Source organism: Mastigoproctus giganteus, chromosome 10 (assembly GCF_048544385.1).
Source record: "Mastigoproctus giganteus isolate SK-2022 chromosome 10, ASM4854438v1, whole genome shotgun sequence".
NCBI lineage: Eukaryota > Metazoa > Arthropoda > Arachnida > Uropygi > Thelyphonidae > Mastigoproctus > Mastigoproctus giganteus.
This window is the reverse complement of record NC_143584.1, coordinates 146,827,734-146,840,743: the sequence shown is the minus strand read 5'-3', so window position 1 is coordinate 146,840,743 and position 13,010 is coordinate 146,827,734. Positions and strand designations below refer to the sequence as shown.

Sequence of the window (13,010 nt, the reverse complement as noted above, 5' to 3'; positions counted from 1 at the left end):
AGATAAAAGGATGGTTACATGAAAGAAGACAGGGTTGTTATCAGTGGGCACTGCTCTTTGTGGACTAATGTTATTAGTGGCCTTCCCCAGTGGCTGGTCCATTGTCATCAATATTTATTAGTGATATTTATGAAGATGTATCAGGCTTAACATCTAAGTTTGCAGATGATACCAAGGTTGGCAGGGTGGTAAACGACAGTTATCAGTGTGAGCTACTGCAACAAGATCTAGAAAAATTGGGTTATCGGCTGAGAAATGGCAGTTGAAGTTTAATGTTGACAAATGCAAGGTCTGCACATGGGTAGCAGTCCCCCAGAGTAACTTGTCAACTGTGTGGTACTACAACCAGGGGAGTGGAGAATGAAAACGACTGGGGTAATCGTGCAGTCAGACCTAATTCTCTGAGCAGTTCAGACATACTGCCAGGACATCTCGTGGGGTTTTGTCAGTGATATACAGAAACTTTGCTGGCAGGGATAAGGAAGCGATTATCCCTTTGTATAAGGCCATGGTTAGGCTGCAGATTGAGTACTGTATACAGGTCTTGAGGCCTCACTTTAGGAATGATGTAGATCTGCTGAAATGAGCAGAGAAGTGCAATCAGATTGGTGAAGGGAACAGAAAGGTACTCTTACCTTTCTGTTCCATTCAATTCTGGAAATTGCAGTGCCTCGAGAACAAGAGCCTGCGGGGAGATCTGATTGTTTAAAGGTGTTTAAAGCCTTGAATAGATTGAGTAAACTGAATGTGAATGGTATTCTTCCACTTGCTGAGACTACACATATGAGGGGGCTTAATTCAAGTTGAGGAAGGATAGTTGCAGGATAGATGCATAGAAGTTTTCTTTCAGCTAGTGGGTGGTTGATTGTTGGAATAGGTTTGTCTTTTGTTGTGGAAGTGGATGGGTTGAAGAAATTCATAGGAGACCTAGACAAATTCTTCAAGGGTAAGGTTGGATGTACTGGGTTTTTTTGGCTGATGCCATATAAGCTTGCTTTCTTGCATCATTTGCCATTACTACTACTACATTGGTTCGACTTGAATGGTTATCTTTAGTATACTATGTATTTGTAGTACCTTAAGCTTTTTACAGAAGATTGGCTATATCCTTTTGGTTTTCATAAAGAAAAAAAAAAAAGCACAAGAAGGTAATTGTTGACTTGAATTTCTGTAGATGGTAATTTTCAGAAAATATGTATGAAGATAGGTTGTTCCAGAAAATGGGAATAGTTTGTTTTGTGAGTGTGAAATTGTACAGTAAAAGGATGCACTGACTGTGGCATGTATTTAGACTGGTATGGAAGAGAGAGAGCAGAAATTATAGAAGCCAACTTAGAAGAACAGTGCCCATGGTACTATCTGTGGAAAAGGCATGCAGAAGAACAGAATGTCCATGAAAGAGAAGGTGGAGAGGAGAGACTTTGTTAGAGATGGGTCATTAATTAACTTCATTGCCCTCTTTTGAATGGAATCTAGAAGCCCGAGAGAGGTTTTCGAGGCACTGCCCCAATGTGGTAACAATATGCATTGGTAGGGCAGATTTGATATTTGTACAGGGTTAGCAGCTGTTTGGAAGAAACGTATTGCTGAGAGCAAAAGGAAAAAACAAAACAATTTTTTAGATGCAGAGGAAGCAGTATTTGTGATGTGCTTATGCCAAGGGAGATTGAGTCAGGGAAATGCCTAATAGAGGTATGTGATTTTGTTCAGAAATATTAGGAGTAGAAGAATCTTTTTTTTTTGAGATCTAAGACAGAACTGAGTTTGAGGAGGATTAATCAACTAAGTTATCTTTTCCAACTGGAGAATTACATGGAGATTAGCATTTAACGAATTGGTAGCGAATATTTGAGAAGTTGAAGATGTTTGTACAAGGCAAGGTTTCTCAAACTGGAAGGTGAAATGCAAAGTGCTATCATTAGCAAAACTATGGATATTATTTCCAGTCAAAGGAAGAAAGTTTTAATATATAAGAGAGAGTGGGAGAGAGAACTGAACTTCAGAGAACACCAGCATTAGTTGAAAAGTTAAAGACAGAGCTGTTTCTTATTACACACACAGTGAGCAGTCAGAGAGAAAACTGGGTACCCAATTACAAAACACAGTTGATAAAACCATAAGATGGAAGCTTATTTAGGTGATATTTATGCAAAACATGATCAAAAGCCTTTGAAATATCGAGAGCAACTGCTTGAGTTTCACTAAATATTTCCATTGAATTTGTCCATAAATAGGTAACATAAGCTAGAATATCACCAGTTAGTTGACACTGAAGAAATCTATACTGCAGATCATTGACCAGATGGAAGGTTTCTAGATAGTTTAGGAGTTGGCAGTTAGTGGATTTCTCCATTTCTTTAGAAAGAGTAGAAGTAAGTGCAGTGGGAAGATAATTTGATGGGAGGGATTTGTCACACCCTTTTTAGGAACTAGCTTTATAAGACCAAATTTCCAAGCAGAAGGAAAAACACCGGTGGAATAAGAAAGGGTAAAAAAGGCAACACAGAACAGGAGTAAGCTCAGGAGCACAGGTTTTGAGAACAAGTGGAGAAATACAATTAGGACTTGGTGCTTTCTTGTCATCAGGACTGTTCAAAATTCTTTTGACATCCTTTTGATGGAAGATCACAGGGGGGAGGCACTGAATGGAGTGTACTGGGAATGGTTTACCAAGATCATCAATACACTAGTAAGAAGAAAAGTAGGTTGCTAGCAGGTCAGTTTTATCTTTAGCTAAGGTGGCAGTGGAACTACCTTGTTTTGACAGAGGTGGGAATAGAGATGGGCAAAAGTTGCTGCCAATAGCTTTGGCAAGGTACTAGAATGCTAGCCTACCATTTGGACAAGTAGCAAGTTTTATAGTTTTAGCCTGTTCAGAATCTGGTTTGGATTGATTAATAACTGCTTGACAATTTTTTTCAAGCTTTAGTGTAGGCAGAAAATGAGCCTGGAGCTGTAAATCCAAGCAAAATCTGATATGCAACATTTTTATCTTGAACAGTCTTAGCACATTTATTGGAAAACTGAAGTTTAGATGAAGGATGAGATTTGAAAGTTGAGTGTGGAATAAAGATTTAAATTACTAATCCAATCAAGGAAAAGAAGAATAGAAATCTCGCACATCATATCATTTTGCATTCTCGTACTGCCAAACAATATGGGGCTAAGAATGGTTGTGAGAAAAAGGCTTTGTTTGAGAAGAGACCATTACCAAGTTGTGATCTGAGGTTCCTAGAGGAACACTCACATTGACAGCATATTTGGAAAGGTAGATTATGAGAAAAGGATCAAGAGTATTGGCTGTGTGGTTAGGATTGTCTGGTATTCTGGGTAAATCAGCTATCTACAGAGACAACTGATTGAGATACTCAGGCTTTTAGTAGTAGTAGTAGTGGAGGCATGTGATGCAAGAAAGCAAGTGCATGATCTTATGTAGCTTCGGCCACAAAAAAAAAAAAAAAAAAAAAAATCATACATCCTTTCCCTCTAAAAGATTGTCCAGTTCCACCTTGAATTTATTTAAGCTATCAACTGCCACAACAACAGATGGAAGTTTGTTCCAGCAATTAATCACCCGCTGGCTAAAGGCAAATTTCTGCACATCTATTCTAAAACTGTCTTACCTCAATTTGAATTTATGCCCCCTCAGGTTCATAATCTGAGCTAGCAGAAGAAACCTTCAGATTTCAGCGTGCTCAAGCCATTCAAAGCCTTATACATCTCAATTAGATCTTCAGCCACTGCAATATGCAGAACTTAAGTCTTTCTTGGTAAGAGGACCACCTTCGTTCCCCCTCACCAATTTTGTTGCCCTTCTCTGTACACGCTCAAGCAACTCTACATCCTTCCTAAAATGAGGCCTCCAGATCTTTACGCGGTACTCAAGATGTGTTCTGACCAGTGCCTTATACAAAGGGATAACCACCAACTTTTCCCCACTAGCAAAATTCCTGTATATCATTGACAATACCCCATGACCTGCTCTGGCAGCCTGTCTCCATTGCTCAGAAAACTTCATATCTGACTGTACAATTACTCCTCCCACATCAGTACACTGTGATCACTGCCACCTAGTGGTTCCTTTATCTGCAAATTCTTTATACATGAATAATCACTGGTGATAACCAGATCAAGAGTATTACCCTCTCTGGTTCCCTGTTGAACATGCTGCTGCAGAGAACAATTATCCAATAAATCCACAAAAGCCTTGCTAGTATGAGAGTGACCAACCCACAAGTTCCATTCAATATCTGTGAAGTTAAAATCCCCCATTATAATGCAATCTGATTTTCTGGCCCATTCTATTTCTCTGTACAGTTCATTAGATAGTATGATTGAGGTAAACTTCTCTTATTATTTTACAAACAATTGTTCCTTGTACTCAATAGGCCTATAACACACTCCTACCCTGAATTTTGCTTTCCCAGTGCTTATGTCACACCAAACAGACTCAACATTGCACTGTCCATCTATGCTAACTGGATGCACTTCCTTAGATTTTGTTTTTCTTAATTATCAACATAATCCCACCTCCCTTCCTATCCTTTCTGTATGCATTATACTCCCCAGATTCCAATTCCACAATGCTTATATCTGTGTGACGTCTCTGATATCCCAACAAACCCCAGGGGCTCACATCTGGTGAGTATGGGCTTGGCATGCCCAGGATCCTGAGCTAGATATCATCATTCTTCTCTTTCTTGGTGATTCCTCTCTCTCTCTCTCTCTCTCTCTCTCTCTCTCTCTCTCTCTCTCAGGGTATTATAGAATTATTTTTATTTATTTTTTTTTGGCTGGTGCAGCATAAGCCTCGGGCTTCCATGCACCATATAGCTAATAATATCCGACTTTGATGTCTTGACCAGCACTTCAAATTCATCAAATTTATTTACTATATTTCTAGCATTTATGTACTTGCAAGCAGTGGCGTATCCAGGTATCTTCATAAGGGAAGTCACACCGACCAGGCTTTTGAGGTTTTTTTTTTTTTTTTTTTTAGAATGCCTCCTGCATTCTTTTTTTTTAATTTCAAATTTTTGGTTAAGAGGGGCATATGCCCCTTCTTCCCACCCCTGAATACACCCCTGCATGCAAGTATACATTCAGCTATTCTTATTCTTAGTTACCTTAACATAGCCCATATATTTATTTGTTTCATGATGACTACCACAAGTCCCTGACCCCCCCCCCCCAATACCCCACCTTCCAGGCCACTGCTCATTCTATCAGAAACAGTGCAAGAATCTCTTTCACCTTTGCCTGAGGCTACTATTAACCTTTTAGTCTGCAAATCCCCCCAAGCTAGCAGTCTTCCGACCCACCTAACACTGCCTCGATAGCATCAGCAAACACTCTTGCACCCCTTCTATTTAAGTGTATCCCATTCCTGTAGAAGCAATCTCTCCTGTTAACAAGCACAGACCACGCTGAGAAAAATTCTACCCCATGAGCCTTGCACAATCCCTCCGGGGCTGAATTGATTGACAAAGCTTTCATCATATACTCCCTCCTATTGTGTCTGGGCAGAATTGCAGACACTTTCAAATTTAACCCAAACTCACTACTTTTTTTTTCAACATTGACCTGTACTTGTTAAGTAAATTTGCAGATCTACTCTTAATGTTATTAGTGCCAGTGTGTACAATAATATCACCCTTTGTGCCCTTAAAAGATGATATCTGTTCTACAACATCATCAACTTTTGCCCCCTGGTAGACATGCCCTGGTCTTATTCCACCTATCCTTTTTACCCAAAGGCACACTATATAGCCCCAGCAGCTTATGCGCCATTAAACCTCCATAACACACACACACACACACACACACACACACACACACACACACACACACACACACACACACACACACACACACACACACACCTTTTTATCCAAATAACACCCATCTCCCTGGCAATAGTCACCGACAATAACTAACTCCTGTGGGACTAGCGCATTCTGCCTTGGAGATTGCTGCTGCGTTGCCCGATGCACAAGGGTGAGCTCTAGTGTTGAGTTGGGCAGTTGAGAGCTTGATGGGTCCCCCACTTTAATACCTTCGAGGGCATATGCCTGACTCTTCAAACTCTCATAAGTGCCCATCAGAACGCTTGCCTGAGTATCTCAACCAGCTGGAGTTGTAAACATTAAATTCACCAAGGAAATTTATTTCAATGTTAGGAAAGTTAGACAGGAAGCCAAGCTTCAAAGAAAAGAAGTCAAACAGTTCTAAGTGATTAGTGGAATGGGAGATCGACAGAGGCAACAGATGAATTTGAGAGAATGGAGTAGAGATTTTAAGCCATAAAAGATTAAAAAGATTCCAATTTACTAAGTTTCTGGTGGAATATCAGAGCAGACATCTCTGAAGCAAAAGGAATCGTACAGGATGACTGAGATAAGCAGTGGTTGAATCAACTGATAATTGGGATTCTGTCAGAAAAAATAAGTGGAAATGAACATCATTCAGATTTGGAACTGCAACCACATATATTTGTGAAATGAATGAGGAAATTTTTGGGAGGTTTAGATCTTTTTCCAGATAAGTTTGTTATATTAGTTTGACTATTCATGTTGTATTCAGTAGTAACAAAAGGTGTGGAGGACATGTATGAAGTAATGAAATTTTTTTGGTATGGCGTACGCATTACAGGAATATACTCAGCTCCTTGACATTTAACCACAGGGGCTCACATCTGGTAAGTATGGGCTTGGCACACCCATGGTCCTGAGCTGGATATCACCATTCTTCTCTTTCTTGGTGATTCCCTTCTACTTCTCTCTCTCTCAGGATAACTCCATAAATTTTTTTAGCTGGTGCACCATAAGCCTCAGGCTTCCTTGCACTATGTGGCTAGTAATAATAATAACTCTCCTTGGCAGTGCCTCCTCCCCCTGCATACACACTACTCGGACCCCTTCTGGTCACTATCTGACAGGGTTTAGGTAGCAAGATTATACACTAGCTGAACTAGAACCCTCCTGGAGGGTTATCAGCAGGTTTGGTCCAGTGGACTATCTATCAGCTAGCATGCAAACACCATTTTAAAACTGTACTCTTGAAATGTAAGATAAATTGAATCTCACCATGATGCCTATTTATTATAACCTCAAAAGACATTAATCATACTGCATGATGGAAGAGATGGGGAGTAGCCAAAGATTTGCTCTGAAGACTGAACATGGGTTCCACCACTTCAAGCCTCCAATAAGCAAAGTTGTGGTATTGCATCAGTGTCCATACCTAGAGTTATAACAGTATTGTCAACATGAAAGTCTTAGAGGATTTAGCTTCAATAGAATGACCTTTGTTAAAATGTATGTCCCCTTCCAAACATTAGCATGAATTGGCATTAATATGTGTGTTAAATGTGATCTTTGGAAGATTATTCACAATCTGAATCACCATATGAGTATTATGCCATCCCACACTTTTAAATGTAAATAATTAATACAGTGGCAGAGCAAGGTTTATAAGGGTTCAGAAAGTCCTGTGTGCAAGAATTAATTTGGGGCTACTCAGCTGTCTTTGTTGGAATTGAATACATGTATATCTTTTTTCATGATGTTGGCTTTGAGTTTTGCACCTGTAAAGATAAATGATTTTATTCAAGAAGACTCAGCCAGGAATCAAGTTTATGATATTAAAAAGAATTTGAGTTAATTTTATATGAAATTAGGCAATTATTATTATTAGCCGTATGGTACAAGGAAACCCAAACTTTTTTTTTTTTTGGCTGCACCAGCCAAAAAAAAATTTTTTTTGTTACCCTGACAGAGAAAGAGAGAAGTAGAAGGGAATCACCAAGAAAGAGAAGAATGATGATATCCGGCTCAGGACCCTGGGTGTGCCAAGCCCATACTCACCAGACGTGAGCCCCTGGGATTAATTGATGCCTTTGCACAAATAACTAATTGATATTGTAAATCAGGATATATTAAGCACAATGATAACAGTTTAAATCAGTAGTCTTAATTAAAAGAGTTTTGTTACTTCAAGTGTAGATGGTCAAATCTGGGTAGTTTTTTTTAAGCATGTGAAACTAACCACTGAATGTTAAACTGGAACTTTATTTTTTTACCTTTTTAACCAGCTTCCAAGGCACTCTGAAATTTACTTGGGTCACAAATACATATATTGCAGATAAGACAAACTTTCCTTGATCTTTATCAAGGAAAGTGTGCAGTGAAAATATTGTCTATTAATTAAGAGGTTTTATAAAATAATACATACTAGTATAGTTAGGGAAGGATGTTACGTGTTTGTTTTCCATTATTAATATAATTAATACCATGTGAAATTAATGATGTAGTTTATTAAGCTAATCATCCCAGAAACCTGAAGAGCATTTCATGATGAACTTCAGGTTTCTGAGAAGCATCGGCAAAAGGAGTCTGACAGCAGCATGATCTGATGATGGGTATTGGCAAGATGCCTGAAATGTCACATTATTATTATTAGCCGTATGTACAAGGAAGCCTGAGGCTTATGCTGCACCAAAAATTTGCGCACCCTGAGAGAGAGAGAGAGAAAGAGAGGTAGGAGGGAATCACCAAAAGAAAGAAGAATGATGATATCCAGCTCAGCACCCTGGGTGTGCCAAGCCCATACTCACCAGATGCGAGCCCCTAAATTGTATAGTGATTTAGGCGATTAGCTTAGTAAATTATATTATTTATTTCATGTGGTATATGAGTGGTATTAATTATAGTAATAATCTTAGTACATTCTAGCAAAAGATGTTGCCGACTAAACGAAAATTTGAGCATTATTAATGCTTTAATTTGGCAATAAAAGATTTAATAATGTGAACTGGTAAATGTTTGGAGTTAGTATTTTAGTGATATAATGTAGAAAGCTTTTTTTTTTTTTTTTTTAAGTCTGTATTCAAGGCTGTACTTTAAATTTTAACCAGCAGATATTCTCCTGCAGATTACTCCGTTATTGCGGAGCAGAGATGTTTAGAAAGTTGGAAATTTAAAGTTTAAAAAGAATTTTTGAAACGGCTGGCTATTGTCCCGAAATAATAAACTAATTATTTCGACGTGGGTATGCACAACAGTCGCGCACTAAGAAGGATGGCTGCTGATATCCGGTCCCTCCCCAAAGACTGTTTACTCATTTTTTTAATTAAGCGAAAAAAAAAAATAATAAAATAATTTTCTCTAGGTCAAAGCAGCGGCTGCAAAGAAAATTCCTTGGGTACGCACTACTGACGCTCATTGCAAGATCGAGTACGTATGCTGTCACAAAAAAAAAAAAAAAAAAGAGCAGCCGTTTGTCAGCTGTTATTCTAGTACGTCGTCTTTAAATAAATAAAGCAGTTACGATGAAGTTGAAACTCCTCTGACCCTTCGGGGTCGTAGTGGAATATAAACGGAAATTTTAAATTATTGTCCTAAGTGCTACGTGTAGTAATAAAGAAACTTTAATACTCTAATATAAACCCTCTTCCCCAGGGGTCGTAGTATTCATCTGCATTGTAAATACTTGGGCAGCCGATAAACCAAAGCCATAGTTGACAGTAGGTTTTGCATTTATTATTATTTTATTTTATTTTTTTTGGTGGCCACGTACGAATTCGATCGCGCAATATGCGCAGTGACCACGTACGTTATCCAGGACCACGGCCAGCTCTCAACGTGAGTAATTGCAAAAACAAGCATTTCTTCCGCTGTTGGGCATTTTTCAACGGTTCGCCGAGCGAACTTTTTTCTTTTGTTTTTTTAACTCTGAATTTATCTGGTATAACTGAAGTGCCGTATTGAAACTCACAGGAGATAGTAACGTAATGGTTGATTTGTACTTTTAATCAATATGGATTTGCTCATTGACTAGTGATTAATCCGAAAGTTGTAACCTATATATTTAATTAAATTTATTTATAATTATATTACTGAACAATCATAGGAGGGGTGTGTGTACTGTATTTATTTCTTTATTAATCAAAGGGCGAAGCTTCTCTCCCCCCCTCCTTTTGTATATAAGTACATAATTTTACTTTCAGTGTTTTTGGAATAATCACTGTTCCTTTTCCTCCTATCCTCAGTCAAAAGGTGTACTGTGTGTTTGTGTGAACACTGGTGCTTGACTTCCGGTAATGCATTGATGTATAACTAAGCAGTCGACACGCATGTCTGTCAACAAAGCATAGCGGATTTTACATAACTGTAATTTTTCTTGGTATAATAGCTGCGTTTTATTTAAAGGGCGCTGCTATTTAGCTTAAGAGCATCTTAAGTTGGAGTAGCACGATGCCGAATATAACAGATAACCTTGTTTGCCCTATTAGTTTTGGCTCGAAGTGTTTTGCTAGACGCCGGCGCTTGGAAGACAGAATGTCGAAGGCGAAATCTGCCCCACCTGCCTTGCACAAGGTAATAATGGTTGGCAGCGGAGGTGTCGGAAAATCTGCCCTAACTCTCCAGTTTATGTACGATGAGGTAAGCATATATAATGTTTTTAAGTATGCAGATTAACTTCTTATATGTTAGTATTGGCGATTTGGTTCTTCATATGTATAATCATAATATGCTTTATTTTCAGGTCAGTATTATTTTTACACTTCAAATATTTGTATTTTAGTTTCTCTCTAATATCATCTAATCGCACTGCAGTGACTAAACGAAGTAGCGTGTGTATCAATTTGTGATAGTTTTGAAAAACAGAATTGGAATTTACACTTCATAAACATTTCTTAAATGAAATTGCAACAGATTTTTCTGAACAAGTATAAGACAAGCTAGATTCATTCCCAATCAAATCAGACAGTACATGTAAACAGGTTACTTATGCTTTTTCAACAATAGTTCATTACTGCATATTAGGAAACAACGGTGGTACAAGTGTTGTATTTGAAATATACTACTAAGTATTATTATTTTCTTAAGTTTGATAAAATTCAAATATGATTTAGCTATTGAAATATGATTTCCAATATTACTAATACCCATGGATATGTTTCTTTTACACTGCATGTAAAAACAGCTTTTGCAACTGTGAAATTCGTGTATTGGTAATGAATAAAGAAAATGATTTGGGAGGGAAATTTTCTTTCCTCCAATGTGAACAGGCATGCAGAATCCAAGAACTCTAGTGTTTTTTTTTTTTTTTTTTTTTTTTTTTTGGAGGAATAAATGCAAAGAAACATTTTTTGTCCATCCCTTCTAATAATCAGTCTGCTCCTTCTTTAACCCATTATTGGTCAACATGATTGATTGGAAATTTGTCATGCCTGGTCAAAGATTAAGTGCCCATAAAATATTTGCTTATAACCTCCTCTCTGTGGAAAGGCAAGCCTGAATTTACATTTAGAATGAGAACAATTAAAAAGGTCTGGTCTGATGAATGTAAAGCTAGGAATATTAAGTTAACAGTACAGGTATCAGCTTTTTTTTTTTTTTTTTTTTCCATAAAGAAACTTATCCAGCATACTAAACATTAACAAATTATAATTATCTGATATGACTAAATTTTTGACTGTTAACTAATGAATTAACTGGTCAAAAATTTTTAAAAAGTTAATTGTTGTTTTGCTTTAAAATTACATTTTGGTTGCAAACAACTAAATTAAGCACTAGTGGATAATCAGGTGCTCCATAAAGATGAGGATCAAAATTTATGAAAATTATTGTGATACTATTTGTAGGAAAATGGGCTTAACAGTTTACCCCTGGCTTGTGGTTGCCATGAACGGTTGTGTAAAGTCTTGTGTCTAAGATCATTTATTATTATTCATATGTATTGTATATTAGAGTTCACTTGAAAGGCAGGTTTATTTTTATTTATTGATTACATAATGTTGCCTTTCTATTTCATAACATATCTGGACCATAGCAGTAAACTTTGGTCAAATTTCTTCTCAAAAAAAAAAAATTAAATGCCCGGCGTTTCAACAAATTTTCTAAATTTTAGATTGTCAGTTTACGTCACCTTCAGTATCTTCACTTTGTTCTTTCCCCACTCCTACACACACAATTTAGCTTTCACTATCATCACTGTACTTGGTTTGGACTCAGCAAAAATAAACAAACCTCTTCATTTAGAGAAATTTTTTCATGGGTGAGATTATAGTAAGCTCTTAGTGACTTTTTTGCTGTTTCTGTTTTTAGATGTTAAATAGTATGGGAAATGTCAGCAACATATTTCCAGTACCATTCAACATTAGTGTTGGTTAGGGATAAAAAGTAATCCTGCGAAGTAATAAAGGAATGGTAAGACAATGGTTGGATATATATTTCTTATTATACAATTAAGTTTTACATTACAATACAGATTTACATTTTAATTGAGAATATTAACAGGCATTCGAAAATCAACCAAATATAAGTATATTTGAATTTTAAACACTTCATGGATTTGTATATAAATTCTGTTTAATATCAAACTATGGTTTAAATGTAAAATATAGACAATATCCAGCCCTCTAATCATCAGCCATTTTCAATCCACTGCAGGATGAAAGCCTCTCCGGCAACTTTCCAGTTCCTTCTGTTTTGATCACTGGCCATCCATTTACTACCCAAAAACTCATGAATTTCATCTATCCATCTCCGCCTTTGTCTTCCAGGTTTTCTTCTAGCTCCTCTTGGATACCATTCTATTATTTTCTTAATCCATCTGTCATCATGTCTTTGAGCTCTGTGTCCTGCCCAAGACCATTTTAGTTCTTTAGTTTTGATAAGAATGTCCTTTACTTGAGTTTGCTGCCTAATCCATGTGTCTCTTCTTATCTAACAGTCTGATTCCCAATATTCGTTCCATTCTTCGCTGTGTAGTTCTCAGCTTCTCTTCCATTCTTTTGGTGAGTGCCCAAGTTTTACTTCCATAAGTCATGGTGGGGAGTATACATTGGTTCATTATTTTACGTTTCAGACAAACTGGGATATTGCTCTTCAGTATGTGACTATATTTCCCGAATGCTATCCATCCAAAATTTATTCTTCTCTTGACTTCCAGCCATTTATCACTATTACAGCTAATAACTTGTCCCAGATAAGTATATGACTCCA

General features: G+C 37.3%; 1 protein-coding gene across 4 annotated transcripts in view; it reads left to right on the top strand.

Moving 5' to 3' along the window:
• Rala (Ras-like protein A) overlaps positions 1 to 13,010 on the top strand; it is a 287,845-nt gene that overhangs the window by 189,905 nt on the left and 84,930 nt on the right. The window contains exons 1-2 of one of the 4 annotated variants that reach the window (XM_090383832.1): positions 9,467 to 9,523; positions 10,292 to 10,442. In XM_090383832.1, the coding sequence (XP_090239958.1) occupies positions 10,338 to 10,442 (105 nt within the window). In that variant the 5' untranslated portion in view covers positions 9,467 to 9,523; positions 10,292 to 10,337. Of the gene's footprint in view, positions 1 to 9,466; positions 9,524 to 9,603; positions 9,642 to 10,078; positions 10,443 to 13,010 lie in introns of those variants that run through there. The other 3 variants (XM_090383830.1, XM_090383831.1, XM_090383829.1) reach the window with 3 other exon arrangements.